Source organism: Sceloporus occidentalis, unplaced genomic scaffold, assembly GCF_023333645.1.
Source record: "Sceloporus occidentalis isolate IW3139 unplaced genomic scaffold, rSceOcc1.0.p SCAF_2, whole genome shotgun sequence".
NCBI classification, from domain to species: Eukaryota; Metazoa; Chordata; class Lepidosauria; order Squamata; family Phrynosomatidae; genus Sceloporus; species Sceloporus occidentalis.
Genome location: NW_028316982.1, coordinates 89675411 through 89689270, shown reverse-complemented (window position 1 = coordinate 89689270; position 13860 = coordinate 89675411). Strand labels below are relative to the sequence as shown.

General features: G+C 40.6%; 1 protein-coding gene across 1 annotated transcript in view; it reads left to right on the top strand.

The window, feature by feature from the left end:
• DNTT (DNA nucleotidylexotransferase) overlaps nucleotides 1-13860 on the top strand; it is a 157718-nt gene that overhangs the window by 109299 nt on the left and 34559 nt on the right. Inside the window, exon 9 of the mRNA XM_089508345.1 lies at nucleotides 12559-12822. Coding sequence (XP_089364471.1) covers nucleotides 12559-12822 — 264 coding nt within the window. The remainder of the gene's footprint in view (nucleotides 1-12558; nucleotides 12823-13860) is intronic.

The window sequence follows — 13860 nt, the reverse complement described above, 5'->3', positions numbered from 1 at the left end:
TGGACAGGTGATGAAGCAACGAGGGGTGAGGAGTGGGGAGGCAGGCCACTGCCACTACCCCCCCCCCCAGCAGTCCCCCACAATAGGTATCATGAAGTCTGGTGATGCCACTAGGTCCACATGGATCAAGGTGGAACTTGAGGGACTGTATGTCCCCATATATGCTTGCCCAGGAATTGAGGTCTGTTGGAGTCAATACACTGTCGGATGACATGGGGAGATCCTTCCCTGCAAGTGGCACGCCAGTTATGGAACACTCTCCCCTTGGAGACCCAATTGGTGCCAGAACTGGTGCCTGGTTCCAATTAAAAACAAAGCTTTTAATTAAAGCTTTTGGGTCCTGGCTGAGATTATCCAATTTGCACATGTGCCATGATTGCTTTGACTGACAAATGTTTTTTGTTTAGCTTTGACTGAGAAATGTTTTAAATATAATTTTAATATTTTAAATTAATTATTATTACTTATTCATGTAAATTTATTTTATTGTATGCCACCCTGAGATGTTTGGATATAGAGTTGGATATAAATATCTTAACAAAAACCAGCCAGCCAATTAGCCAACCAACAGGCACACATTAGTCACACCATATGGAGGAATTTCAGTGTACTGGAATGGTGTTGACATTTACAATCTGCATTTTGACTGACAAACTGAACTTCGTCCCACTTGCCTGAAAGTTTGAATTGTATTGCCTTCCTGAGATTCTGCAGGACAGGAGGATACCATCTCCTTACACTGAGGATGAATTTGATGTTCCTAATTCCTAGCCATCCCATTATTATGATAAACAATATCATTATTATCGATATCTGTATTTCTACAGGGGTTGGGAAGGAGGAGGAGAGAGAACAGCATAGAGGTTCTTCTGTTTTATCCTAAATTGTTTGTTTAATTATTGCCAAAGGGCTATGAGACCGCCCCTAAGGGGTGGCCTGCAGGTGCCTCCATTTTTCTCGGATCAGAGCTGCGGCAACCACACACTGCAGTCCTGATCTGGCCTTTCCAGGGCTAAAAAGGAGCTGCAAAAAGCGGCTCCTTTTTGCACCCTGGAAAGAGCATGATAGCTGCGGTACTGCGGCTTTAAGGTGCTCTTTTGGCATTGCATTGTGCGGATGCAGTGCCAGAGGAGCACCGTGACACTGTACACCATGTGGAGTAGTGTGCAGTGTCATGCTGCCCTGGGGGCGGAACTGGGGCATGCATCATGTGGATGCCATGCCCTGACTCCACCTCCAAGCCAGTCTTTAAGGCCGGTCTGCACAGCCCCTCAGTTAGAGTTTTAACAGTCCAAATGCTGATATGGCTTTATTCTTGGTCTTTAAAAAAAAATCCCAATGTTTATAAAGAAAGGGACAAGTAAATTGCCCTTTGTTTAATTAGAGCTATCTTTCTTACCTCTCCTAAATTCCTAAATTCCTTAGAGCAAAAGTGTAGGAGGAGAAAAGGTTATATACTTAACCGAATGACTAGTCTGAAAAACTAATGATAACAAAAGACATTTCTTTTTTCAGTTTTTGTAATAGCTTTTCTATGACTGAAGACAATATCTGTCCCCCCTGCCTGTTCTCAAAGGAGAGACAATCCAGTTTGGATAAGGCTTTGTCTTGATCACTGAGAAGGAACACTTAAATGACAGTTTTAAGATTTGCACATTAGATGGACCCTAAAATTATGCAGTTTGTAATTTTTTCAGGCTAATAATTTCCTCCTGTTCCTGTTGCTAGCAGAGTAGTTTCCTGCTATGTGGGACAATTACAATCTCACTTATGCCAACTGATTTAGCAGCTGTCTAAAGATGGATACATTTGTGCTTGTCAAGCTATGCAAGAAGGAGATTCTAGGTGAGATTCTCAGCTGGCCAAAATTGGCATAACAGCTCTGGGAGTCACTGGAAGGTTGCCATTTTGCACCAGTTGGCTTTCTCCAGGATGTTCCTAATGATGAATGATGCCTTGCTACCTTTGTTTTTTTTTAAGCAAGATCTAGCAGCTGAAGGCTTACAGACTATGATCAGTAGTAAATCAACTGGTAATAATTCATCATGTCTTGGATGGTTAATCCAGCTCTGTTTGCTACAGCATTTGAAATGAATACACAAATGCAAGGCTCTGGGACTAGGAAGCCAGATTTTTTTTGGTATGATTTTAAGGTCTTCAAGATGAAGTGGCCAGGGTGGAGAAGACTCCAGCTTATTTGTTGTGGTGGTCCATGGACTAGGGCTGCACCATGAGCCATTGCCTCCCAGTCTCTGGAGAGTTTCCAGGAAAGAGAGAAAAATAGTAAACAGAGACTTCAAATATAATGCTGGTCCTTGGCACATTGGGTGTGTGTTTGCTGATAGTTTAAAAAGCAGTGATGTAGACCTTTCAATTCCCAGTCCATGCTAATCAAGTGGAGCCTGCCCTTGTTAATTTTATACGACATACGTTGTTGTTGTTGTTGTTGTTGTTGTTGTTGTGTGCCTTCAAGTTTTTACCAACTTATGGAGACCCTAAGGTCAAACCCTGATATCCAGAATTATAATCTGTGCAAACCACTACACCAAGCTGGCTCCCTGTCATACATACTACATCATTCTATTTATTATCCTCTCAAACAATGAAGGGTGGGCAACATATGTCTGCAGGCTGTATGTAATCCCTTTGGTCATTCCTTGCTACCCCAAGTAAAAATAGATAGCAATAGCCTTTCCTGTAACCTTAGATCCATGTGAGAACCTCAAACTAATTTTATATGGCCCTCAGCCTAATTTCAAAAGCTCTCTCATGGGGCAGCATGGTAGCTTGTCCAGCCCAGATGGCTTTGTAGCCTCCCTTTCCACAGTAGAGTCAGGCTGGCAGTTGGTCTCACTGGGCTGACCTCCCTTATTCACATTTGGATCTCTTAGGAATTTGGGACAACAATTGGTCTCTGAGCATGCCTTGATGCTGAGGCAGTACAGTGAAGAGGCTGGTGCAGGGAAAGATTTCCTACAGTACTTAAAGAGTAATGACACTATTTTCAAGGAGAGGCAATGTGTTAACCATGCTTAAAGCAGGGAGTGAGCTATGGGACTGTGAGCTCTGCCATACAGACTTTCTCATCTCATTCTGTTTTGTATATATCTGAACTCTTTGAAAGTCCATTATCTTCCAATATGAGCCTGCCCAAGTTTTAAGATCCTTGGGGAGAGGGCTATCTCTTGGTCCAACCACCATCATGGGCATATTTGTTGAGGACACGAGAGAGGTGTATTCTTGGTGGCTGCTCTTAGGCTGTGAATGTCTCTTCCTGATAAGTCTAGACTCCCCCCCTCTCTAGTCTCTTTCTACAGGCAGGCAAAGACTTTTTTGTTGCAGCAACTCTTAACTGGGGCTTGCTGTATTTTTTAAAACCATCATTATTATGTTTTCACCACTTTCTAAATTGTAGTAAATTAATGTTTTCAATACAATTGTTTATTTAATTATTTGCTAACTCTGTATTATGCCTTGTTTAATTATATCACATTTAAACTTATATTCTAAGATGACTTGGATTGCAAATTGAGAGAAAGGTGGGATTAAAATAAAGTAAAATAAAAAAGACTCTATTCCCCTTCCCTCCAGTTTTAATTACAAGAGTGATTTCAACCATTATTAGTGTTTATTGAATTCCATGTTAATCATTCTTAATGATTACTGGATTCCATGTTAATGCCCTGCTCTCACCAACTCTGGTTTCAAATATCAGTTAAGAGGGAACCCTTGTTATACAGTAGTAACACCATTACCAATGCAACAGTAGTTGTTAAAAGTGTTAGTGGAGTTCATTTTACTAGTGTTAATATGCAGGAGCATGGGGGAGAAGTAGGCCATCTTGTGGTCCATTCCCACCATGTATAAGAGAACGATGCTCATTTCATCTTCAGCAGCCCATAGTAAAACTATTCATGACTGCACATGGCCACGACACTACTAATGTGCTCATCCTGCTGTTCTGGCTTCTTTAACCGCCATTATTTTTTAAGATTAGTATAGTGTGTATCCCACATTACAGATGGATTGATTCAATAATGGAAGCCATGGCCCTGAGTTTGCAAGACCTGAGCAGGGCAGTTGGTGACCGGGGCTCATGCAGATGTTTCATTCATAAAGTCATTATAAGTCAAAGCTGACATGATGGAAAATACCAACAAATAGCAGGTATCAGCTAAAAGGTATGACAGCAGGAGTAAAAGACCAGGCAGGTCCACACTGAAATTAGTTATGGCCATTGGTAGCAGCAAATGGTAATGTGGTGAAAATATGCACTCACACAAATGAAGTAGGGAGTTCAGAGGAAATTTTGAGAATCAGAGATCAGAAAAGCAGGCTTAAACAGAAACCAGCCACCCTTTGGCAAACACTGTTCTGCCCTGCTCAGGTAGGCTTTGAGATCTTAGGGAAGTCAGCAAAGGGTTCAATTCTCCTTAAACAGACAGTGTAGCAGCAAATAAAGCAGAGTCATATTCATCAAGGCCAGGTTCTGGTAGATAAAACAAAGATTGCATCTTGAGTCCAAGGTTTGAACTTATTTGGTAGAGCAGAATCGGATGAGGACTAGACATATCAACATTTTGGACAAACCACTGGCTGAAAGTTTCTCATGTACAGGGAAGGGAGCTGTTGCTATAACAGGCTGCAATGGCCACCTGAGTTTCCTGGGATCTATCAGTGCTGTAGTTTCACTCAAAACATTACCACATGAGCCCGGTTCTTGCAGCGAACACGTCAGTTTAAAAAATAGGGAAACATACCGGTTTCGGAGCATCCATTATCACATGTCATGTCAATTGCACAACTTGGGCCATGTCTTCTGTTCTGGAAAGAACTGGCAGGAGCAGATAGAGGTGCTTCATTCAAGTGATCCTTTGAGCAGAGGGGAAGGGATTTGAAACAGACCCTTCAACTGTCTCAGTTTGACAAGGACAGTCCCAATTAATCTGGCTTCCCACTTTCTCAGCTGCTTTTAAAATGTCTCAATTTCTCCCTCTTCTTCCTTCTTTCCACCTTTGCCCTCAGCTTTCTTCAGTTAGTGCAAACTGAGTTCAAAGTGCCAAAGCAGTTTGCATTCAATTAATTCAGTAGGGGGAACAGGAGAAAAGGTGAAACTGTGCCCTTCCCAGTAGGCTCAGGGAAAACCAAATTGCTGCAGCCTCTCCTAGCTTGTGTGTTCTTTCTTATTAATAATTTTTCTCTTCTTGACTACACTGTGGTGTTGCTTGGCTGCATATGTCCACGTTCTAATCTGTGAAATGTTGGCCAGTCTGTTGAAGCTATCAAACATGACAAACAGAGAAATCAGTGAAGGGCAAAGACTATCTTGTATTTTTTATGGGGATCCTTCCAGTACTGCAAGTATATTAGAAGTTTTAATGTTATCTTTCTGAGAACTGAAACTGAAAAACAGAAGAGAAGGTCAGACCATGTTTGGATGCCTGGAAAGAACAGTGAATTAAATTGTTTCTCTTACTTGTTAGACAACCTGGTAAGGAGATACTTTCACAAGCCATAAGCCAGACCATCAAATTTTCAAATACTCCTTGCTTTCTCTTCAGCACTTATTCCTGTCCTACAATTATTCTCCATGAATTCCAAGAACACTCTCTCTCTCTCTCTCTCTCTCTCTCTCTCTCTCTCTCTCTCTGTGTGTGTGTGTGTGTGTGTGTGTGTGTATAGGAGCCATATGTGCTGGATCTTCCCATAACATCCTTGCCCACCCACATCTGAACCCTTAGCCGAGAGCTGATTTGTATGAGGCAAAAAACAAAACAACGATGACAAGAAATCATTTTCTTCTCAACAATTAAAACATGAATCTACATCTAGGAATAAGATCAATGTTGAACAGGAAAAATGACATTATAAGGTAGAACTGTCTGTCTTCCAACTAAAAATTAAAAAGAAACTATGTATATGATAGAAAAGCAAGAGTACTGGAGAAAGTTGCTTTCTCAGTGGATTCAGAGAGTTATTTACTGGAGCCTCCAAAGCCTATAATACACAGATCAGGACATGTTAAGATATTCATAGGCTAACTACCTGCTTTAAAAAGCCCTGTGTGCAACCTAGAGAAATGCTGTTTCAGCTGCATTATGTTAAACAAGGCTCCTGTCCGATGCCTGATCAAATTAGGTTAATCAGAAATGCTGTCCCAATGGACGTATCCCTAGACCTTGATTAGTGTTTAAAAGTGGCATTCTGACTTTGAGTCAGATTTCAATTGCTTGCTGAAGTCAGCATCTGTGTAACTGTTCCCTAATTGCATTTTTTTAAAAAAAGAAAAACATTTATATGGTTATTTGTAGTTTGGTAGAGTTTATATACTTACAATTTGCTAAGGCTCTCAATCAGGGGTGGGAATATGCAGCCTTATATTAGATGTTATTAGTCTGTAACCTCCAGTATTCTTTCCCAGGGTTTATGCTATCAAAAGTTTTTGGGATTTGCAGTCCACGTTATTTGGAGGGCTACATGATTCCCATGTCTACATTAAATAATGGGAATGCAATATAAAATGACTTAGAGGTCTTCAGTTCTGAAATGCCCTTATCATCATATTTGCCGCCCACTGTCTGCTGCAAATTCTAAAAGTGTAATTATTTCCCAGTCAACCAGGGATCAAGAATATTTCACAATTTCATTGCTAACTTATTTAATAGAACTATAAACCAAAGGGAGTATAGTGTTCTCTGGATGGGCCCGAACATTTAAGCTAAACTAAATGGGAAGATTCCTGTAATGAAAGAATCACCTTGGTGTGTTGTGTACCTATGAAATGGCAGTTAAAGATCAAAATAAGTACAATGGAGCATTGTCTGCAAAGGCATTAGAATACAGAAATATGTGGATGGAATGAGATTCAGAAAGAAACATTCTGAACTAATAGAGATATCATTTTTTTAAAAAAAATTGCTGCAGGTAGCAAAAAATATAGAAAACATTCCTTAGTGTCTGTGGAGATGAGAGTGAACATCAGCATCTTGGGTTTTATCTCTATCATCCCCACTCCACACAAATATTCAGCTATATGGGATATAAAGCAAGAGGATGAAGTTTGCATCAGTAAAACTGGTGGCTGTCCAACTGGTAGATCCAATTTAAGTACAATTTCAGTCAGGGTAGGTGGGTGGATTCCCCCCCCCCCCCAAGTCTTTAGGAGTTGCTTCTAAATTTAGTAATATTTAGACCTGCTGAAGATAATGGGACTAAAGTTAGACTTGACTGTAAATATGGTTAAGTCTATATCCAAATACATAATCAACAGCATTTGCACAATGCCAGTAGAATATCAGTAGGTGCCAGTCTGCTGATGTGCGACAGGACTGTACTGAGAGAATTTGGTGAGGTGTATGTGTGCATATATAGTGATATCTGGATCTATTATGCATTTGAGATTTTTTTAATTCAGTAGATTTATGTTACAAGATTTTGCATGTATAATCTCTGTTCATGAGGCCTTGAAACCCAAGGTTCTGTCAGAGAATTAAGTGTGATCCAGCTCAGTGAAACTGATTAACTTAAGTGCACATTTCTCTATAATGCTCTGTGTAATTTTGATGATAAATTATGGCCTTACTTTTGTACTTAAATTAAACCTGAGGTTGCACGGCAAGAGTCTGTGAACTGTTTAAACATAACCTTTTAGTTTGACTGCATGTTGTTTCCTACTGCAGTAAGAGAATGCTGTATTTCATCTGACTAGTACCTGTTTGAAATTTTACTGCATTGTTTACAGTTTCTGTGTGGGTCAAAATAGACAAAATAATTCATATTCCCTACAATTAACATGTTTTCCCCTTTCACAATGGAAATTCCTCGGAGATGCGTTCTTTAGCAACTGGATTTACAAATCAAGTCCAATCACAAAACAAAGCACTTTAAATGCAAGATATGCCATTGAAAGCACATGTCATAACAAGCAGAAATCTTCCACCCCTTGAAGGTGCATTTCTCTTCTTAATATGTGCAAAACATATTGGCTGCTTTGACCGTGTAATACTGACATTAAATCTGAAAGCTGTTGGCTAGGACTATATTCTGGACTGTATAGACACCCTAATATTTTCATAGCTCAGAACTGGGGAACCTTTGCTTCTCCAGATATTTTGGACATTTGTATTTCCATTAATCATGGGGAACTATTCTACTTGGTTATATTTAATGGTTATTTTTCTCTGAGTTTATTGAAGAATGACTGCTTAGATTTCTGGAGCAGCATCAGTGTTCCTGGATCTCATGCTGTTCAGCAACATCTGTTAGAAAGGACCACATGGGCATAGATGTGAATCTTTCGTTTGCTAACTTCACTGTCATTTAGGGAGCAATGATGTTAATCTGTGAAGTCATCATGTATTTTTCTTGCTGTACAGGGCTCCTCTTAAGAAAAGTTATTGTGAAATGATGCAGGATCCAGATGAAGTTGGCTTCACAGTGAAACATCCACCTTGGGTGACAGATTTTGGCTGTCATGAAAGGACAGCAAATTGTTAGCTATTTAATTTTTTGTTATTGTATTTTTACTGCCAGAAATGGGGTTAGATGCTTGAGTATGTTCTGCCTTATGTTCCAAAATAACTTGGCTGGCTTTGAAAAATGCATGCCTCACCCTGGAGGGTAGGCACCACTGTATCCAGCTACTCTCTCCCGGTATGAACAACCCTTATGGCTGGTTGTAATGCCTGGACAAATTATTGCTAGTTTCACATAGTCTGGATGTTAGTGGTAATAGCCTTTACGTGGCTTAACTCACCAATTGCTAGTTTGTCTGTTTGCAGACATCCTATTTGTTTGCTTTTCTACATCATCTCTTTTTTTCTGCATCATTCTGTCCTACTTCCATTTTCTTTGTTCTTTCTCTCTCCTCCATTAGACCATGCATTTGATTAGGCACAAGTACTCTTAACGAATCTACTTTATATGTTTGTAAAAAGAAGAGTGTATTTCCTTCCTCTGCTGGATCCTGTGTTTGTGACCATGGGACTGGCTGTGGTCCAACTACTGCTTTCCAAATGATTACTCTGCTTGAAAGATCTATCTCTCACATTTCCTAACACTGTGCCATGATGAACCTCTGCTGGTAGAACTATAGATCTGGGAGAGGGCAATCCTCTTTCCATGGTAGCCACCCATGCAAACCCCAAAGGAAGCTCTTAATGGTGGGTTAACCCTCCAAAAATAGTCTTTATACACAAGGCATTGAGGGGAATGGGGAAGGGAGAGAACAGACCAGGAGAACATTGGTTGTGTAGATGGGTGGATGGATGATGTATTGATTTCATGTACATCTTGCCTTTCCACTAAAAGTAGCCCTCAAGGTAGACAACAACAGAACTAAAATGAACTAAATAACAAGACCATTAAAATCATCATTAAAACCAGCAAATAAAATTGTTAAAATGAATGATATTTTTAAAAAATCATAATAGTGAAAAGACAGTTTAAAGAGACAGGAATCCTGTCTGCACTGGCCAGGATACTCTGGGGGTAGCCTAGAATATCTAGCCCTGAAGCTACACTGACCTCCTCCTGTTACTTGTGGCCCTCCATTCTGATGTCAGGTGGCTGTTACATGGGTGTCCCACTCTGCTGCCCAGTTGTAGTCATTGCTGTGGTGAGTTGCTAATTCCTGAGGTCAGAATGAGGTGCCCAGCCTCAATCACATGGCTGGACACTTTGTTCTGACCTCAGAACGAGTGGCTTTACAGGGAGGCTGAGGATGATGCATTTTGAACAGCCACCCAGTGTCAGAATGGAGGGCTCCGAATCTTCTCTGAAGATCAGGAAAAAACAAGAAGTTATTTAAAACCGTTTTAACAGGAGTATATGATTGGCACTGAATGGTCTGGACATCACCAGGTCTATTTGTGCCAGACATGGGTGTAAGGGACCTCCTCTCAAACTTTAGGTTATCTTTACATCCTGTTCACAGAAGTCACTGACACTTGCCCTGAGTTTACCTTGTTAATACTATTTTGAAGTATATAAGGGCCAGGGTCCCAAGTGTCCCACAAACCAGTCAATGTTTTAGGTAGCATGCTTGCCTTTGTTTATAGTAGTGATTTGAGAAACCCATGTTTTTCTTCTCGTTCATAGAGAACTTGAGGAGAATTTCTTTTAAAAATATTCGTTCCACAAGTCCCCTTTCAAAGGGTGATTTCTTCTCTCCCTTTCAGCAGCTAGTGAAATATTTTTCACAGATTTCTTGAATGACAATAAAAGACAAGTTGAATAATTACGCTAATTACTTTGCATTTCAAACTCAATTACCATGTCAAAAGGAAGTTTGGCAGAGGTTTAAAGAACATTCCTATGCTTTAAAAAAGCTGAAGGCACACACACAAAAGGGGGGGGGGGGAAAGCCCAGTCTCAACAAATAAACTGTGATTGAAGCCCCAACAAGAAATGGTAGAGTTGAGGGGACCCTCAAGGACCATCCAGTCCAACCCCCTTCTGCTATGAAGGAATACATGGGATCCAACTCTGCACCTCTCCCATGGTGATGCCAAGGTCATGCAATAATAATAATAATAATAATAATAATAGGCAAGGAGAGTGCAGAATATCCATGAGTGAGAGAGTGTGACTTACCCAATGCCACCCTGTAGATTTACATGGCTGAGCTGGGATCAGGACTCTAGCCTCCCAGTTCACCCTAGAAATTCACTGGCTGACCTTGGGCAAGTCACTTGCTCTCAGCTTCAACTCCAACTCTGCACCTCTCCCATGGTGATGCCAAGGTCATGCAATAATAATAATAACAATAATAATAATAATAATTGGCAAGGAGAGTGCAGAATATCCATGAATGAGAGAGTGTGACTCACCCAATGTCACCCTGTGGATTTACATGGCTGAGCTAGGATCAGGACTCTAGCCTCCCAGTTCACCCTAGAAATTCACTGGCTGACCTTGGGCAAGTCACATGCTCTCAGCTTCAACTCCAACTCCAACTCCAACTCCTAGGTATTCCTTCATGGTAGAAGAGGGGGGGTTGGATGACCTCTTGGAATCCCTTCGAATGCTAGGTTTTATCCATCATGGCAGAATTCCTGCCATTGCACCCCACCCTGCCCCTTCTTCTCTTTTGTGAGGGTCACACTCTCTCAGCCTCAGAGGCAGGGCATGACCAACTCTGCACTTCTCCCATGGTGATGCTAAGGTCATGCAATAATAATAATAATAATAATAATAATAATAGGCAAGGAGAGTGCACATTCTCTCAGCCTCAGAGGCAGGGCATGACAAACCTCTCTCCAGCTCTCTCAAGGTGATGCTAAGGCAAACCTACTTTTATTTTGCATTATATATATATATATATATATATATATATATATATATATTTGGCAAGGAGAGTTCAAAATATCCATGAATAAGAGTGTGTGATGCATCCAAAAAGAGCATGGCATAAAGGGCAGAATGTCTTATCTACCACCAACACACAAAATGCCTCCCCTTTTGTTCTCTTTTGTTTTTCAAAGTAAATCTGTGAGTGAGCAAAGATGGGGGGGGGGGGGGGGGGAATCACCCTAACAAAGGAAATAGCCTCTGGTAAAACCCAGGATGAATGGTAGCTTTTCTTACGCAAAATACCCAAATCCTGTAGGTCGAATTTGTCAGCTGAAAGTTTCTTCTCTTCTCTTCATTTGGAAATGATTAAAAATCAAAATTCTTACTCATGATCGAGAAGTGATCAGAATTTCTTCTCTATAAAATGCTTTTGAAATTTTCGAATTAGACATATTTCTACTAATTTTTGAATTTTAGAGAATATTCTTTACATCCCTAGTTTATAGTTTATAGAAATTACCTTGCCAGATACATCTATTGTAAATAAAAAACCCAGGTAAGTTTATTAAATAACATTACAAAAGAAAGTATCTTAGTGTGGTTATGTTAACAACAACAATTGTAGGCTTTCAAATACTCTGTACTCCACTCTATCACTCTCAGTAGGAATACCAACCAAACCAGTTTGACTGAATCACAGTCTCCTGCCAAGAGACGGGGGGGGGGGGGGGGGTAATGCTTTGAACTTTGGACTGTGTCTCTAGACAACAGGCTTCAGATCCCCACTCAGCCATGGAAACCCACTGGGTGACCTTGGGCAAGTCACACCCTCTCAATCCCAGAGAAGGGAAAAAAACAAATTTTGGACAAATTTTGCTAAGAAAACCCCACAAGGGGTTCACTTTATGGTCGACATGAGTCAGAAATGATTTGAAGGCACATAACAGTAACAATTCACTTCTGAGTATTCCTTGCCTAAGAAAACTCTATGGAATTCATGGGGTTGCCACAAGTCAACAAGTGACTTGAAGGTACATACACACATATTTAGAATGCCTCACCCAAACTACAAACCCCAAAATTTGGTAGGAAGCAGCCATGGCTGAAAGTGAAATCATGCTACTATAATTGTGTAAGGTGAAAGAGACATTATTCTTGTGTTGGCTCCTACACCATTTACTGTATTTATTGCTCTGGTAGTGAGACGAATGTGTTAGATGACTAATTAGTTAAAGTGATGAATTGCAAATTGTGTGTTCTTTCTAGGGATTGCTCTTATACTATGAGCTTATTGAATCAACATTTGAAAAGACAAAGCTGCCAAGCCAAAAGGTTGATGCTTTTGATCATTTTCAGAAATGCTTTGCTATTTTAAAATTGCACAAGGAAAGAATGGATGAGGGCACTACCCTTACCTCCATGGCTTGTGCTATGAAAGAAATGAAAGACTGGAAAGCAATTCGGGTTGATCTGGTTGTAAGCCCTTCTGAACAACATGCATTTGCTCTGTTAGGATGGACAGGATCAAGGGTAAGTAATCTCAGTTTCTCTTCTTTGGAAATGCAGACTTAATTTTGATATTGCAGCAGAGTATGCAGTTCCAAATACCTGAAAAAAAGTTTTCTAATGTCTGTAATTAACCTCATTCTTCTTTCAAAGGGTTCAGAATGGTATTTTAGTCTATTGAAAACAGTAGAATATGGGGCTGTGCACACCGGACATATGATGCACGCCCCGACTCCGCCCTTAGGGCAGTGTGATGACATATACCACTCCACATGACATGTGGCATCACAATGCAGCACCAAAGGAGTGCCTTAAAGCCTAGCTGCCATGGCTATCATGCCCTTTCCCAGGTGCAAAAAGGAGCTGGTTTTTGTGGCTCTTTTTTGTGCCCTGGAAAGGCCAGATCGGGGCCAAGGTTGCTGTGGCCCTGATCCAGCGCAGCCCTTAGGGGCAGTCTGTACAGCCCCTTACTTAATGGGCTTCATATGTTCACCAGGGACTTAGACCAAGAACTTTCCAGTAGAGGTTCAGTCCTTTATAACAACACTTGTCCTCCTCACCCTTGGTGTGCAACACTGACCCCATTTCAGCAAACTGGAACAACAATGGTGGAGGTGGTGATGATAATGATGATTTATATCCTACATTTTCTCGCGTTTGGGCCTCATGGCAACCTATAGTTCAAACAAACATGACGAAAAAGATTAAAATATAATTATACTATAAAAATGAATAAAATGTAAATGATTAAATAGAATACAGCAAATAGACAATCCAGCATATTATGCAAGGCCTGTTCCCCCTAAACAATGACTTCTCAAAGGCCTGCTGAAAGAAAAAGGTTTCATCTTCCTGTGGAAAGATAAGAAAAAGGTCTAATCTCTTTGGGAAGGGAGATCCAGAGCCTGGGAGCAGCCACTGAGAAGGTCCTCACCATGTTCCTACCAGATGTTTCTGTGAGTGTAGTGGGACAGAGAGAAAGGCCTTCCCAGAAGATGTCAAAATGGGGGATTTCATATGGGGGAATATAGTCCTTCAGGTACCCAGGAGTTCTTTCCAATT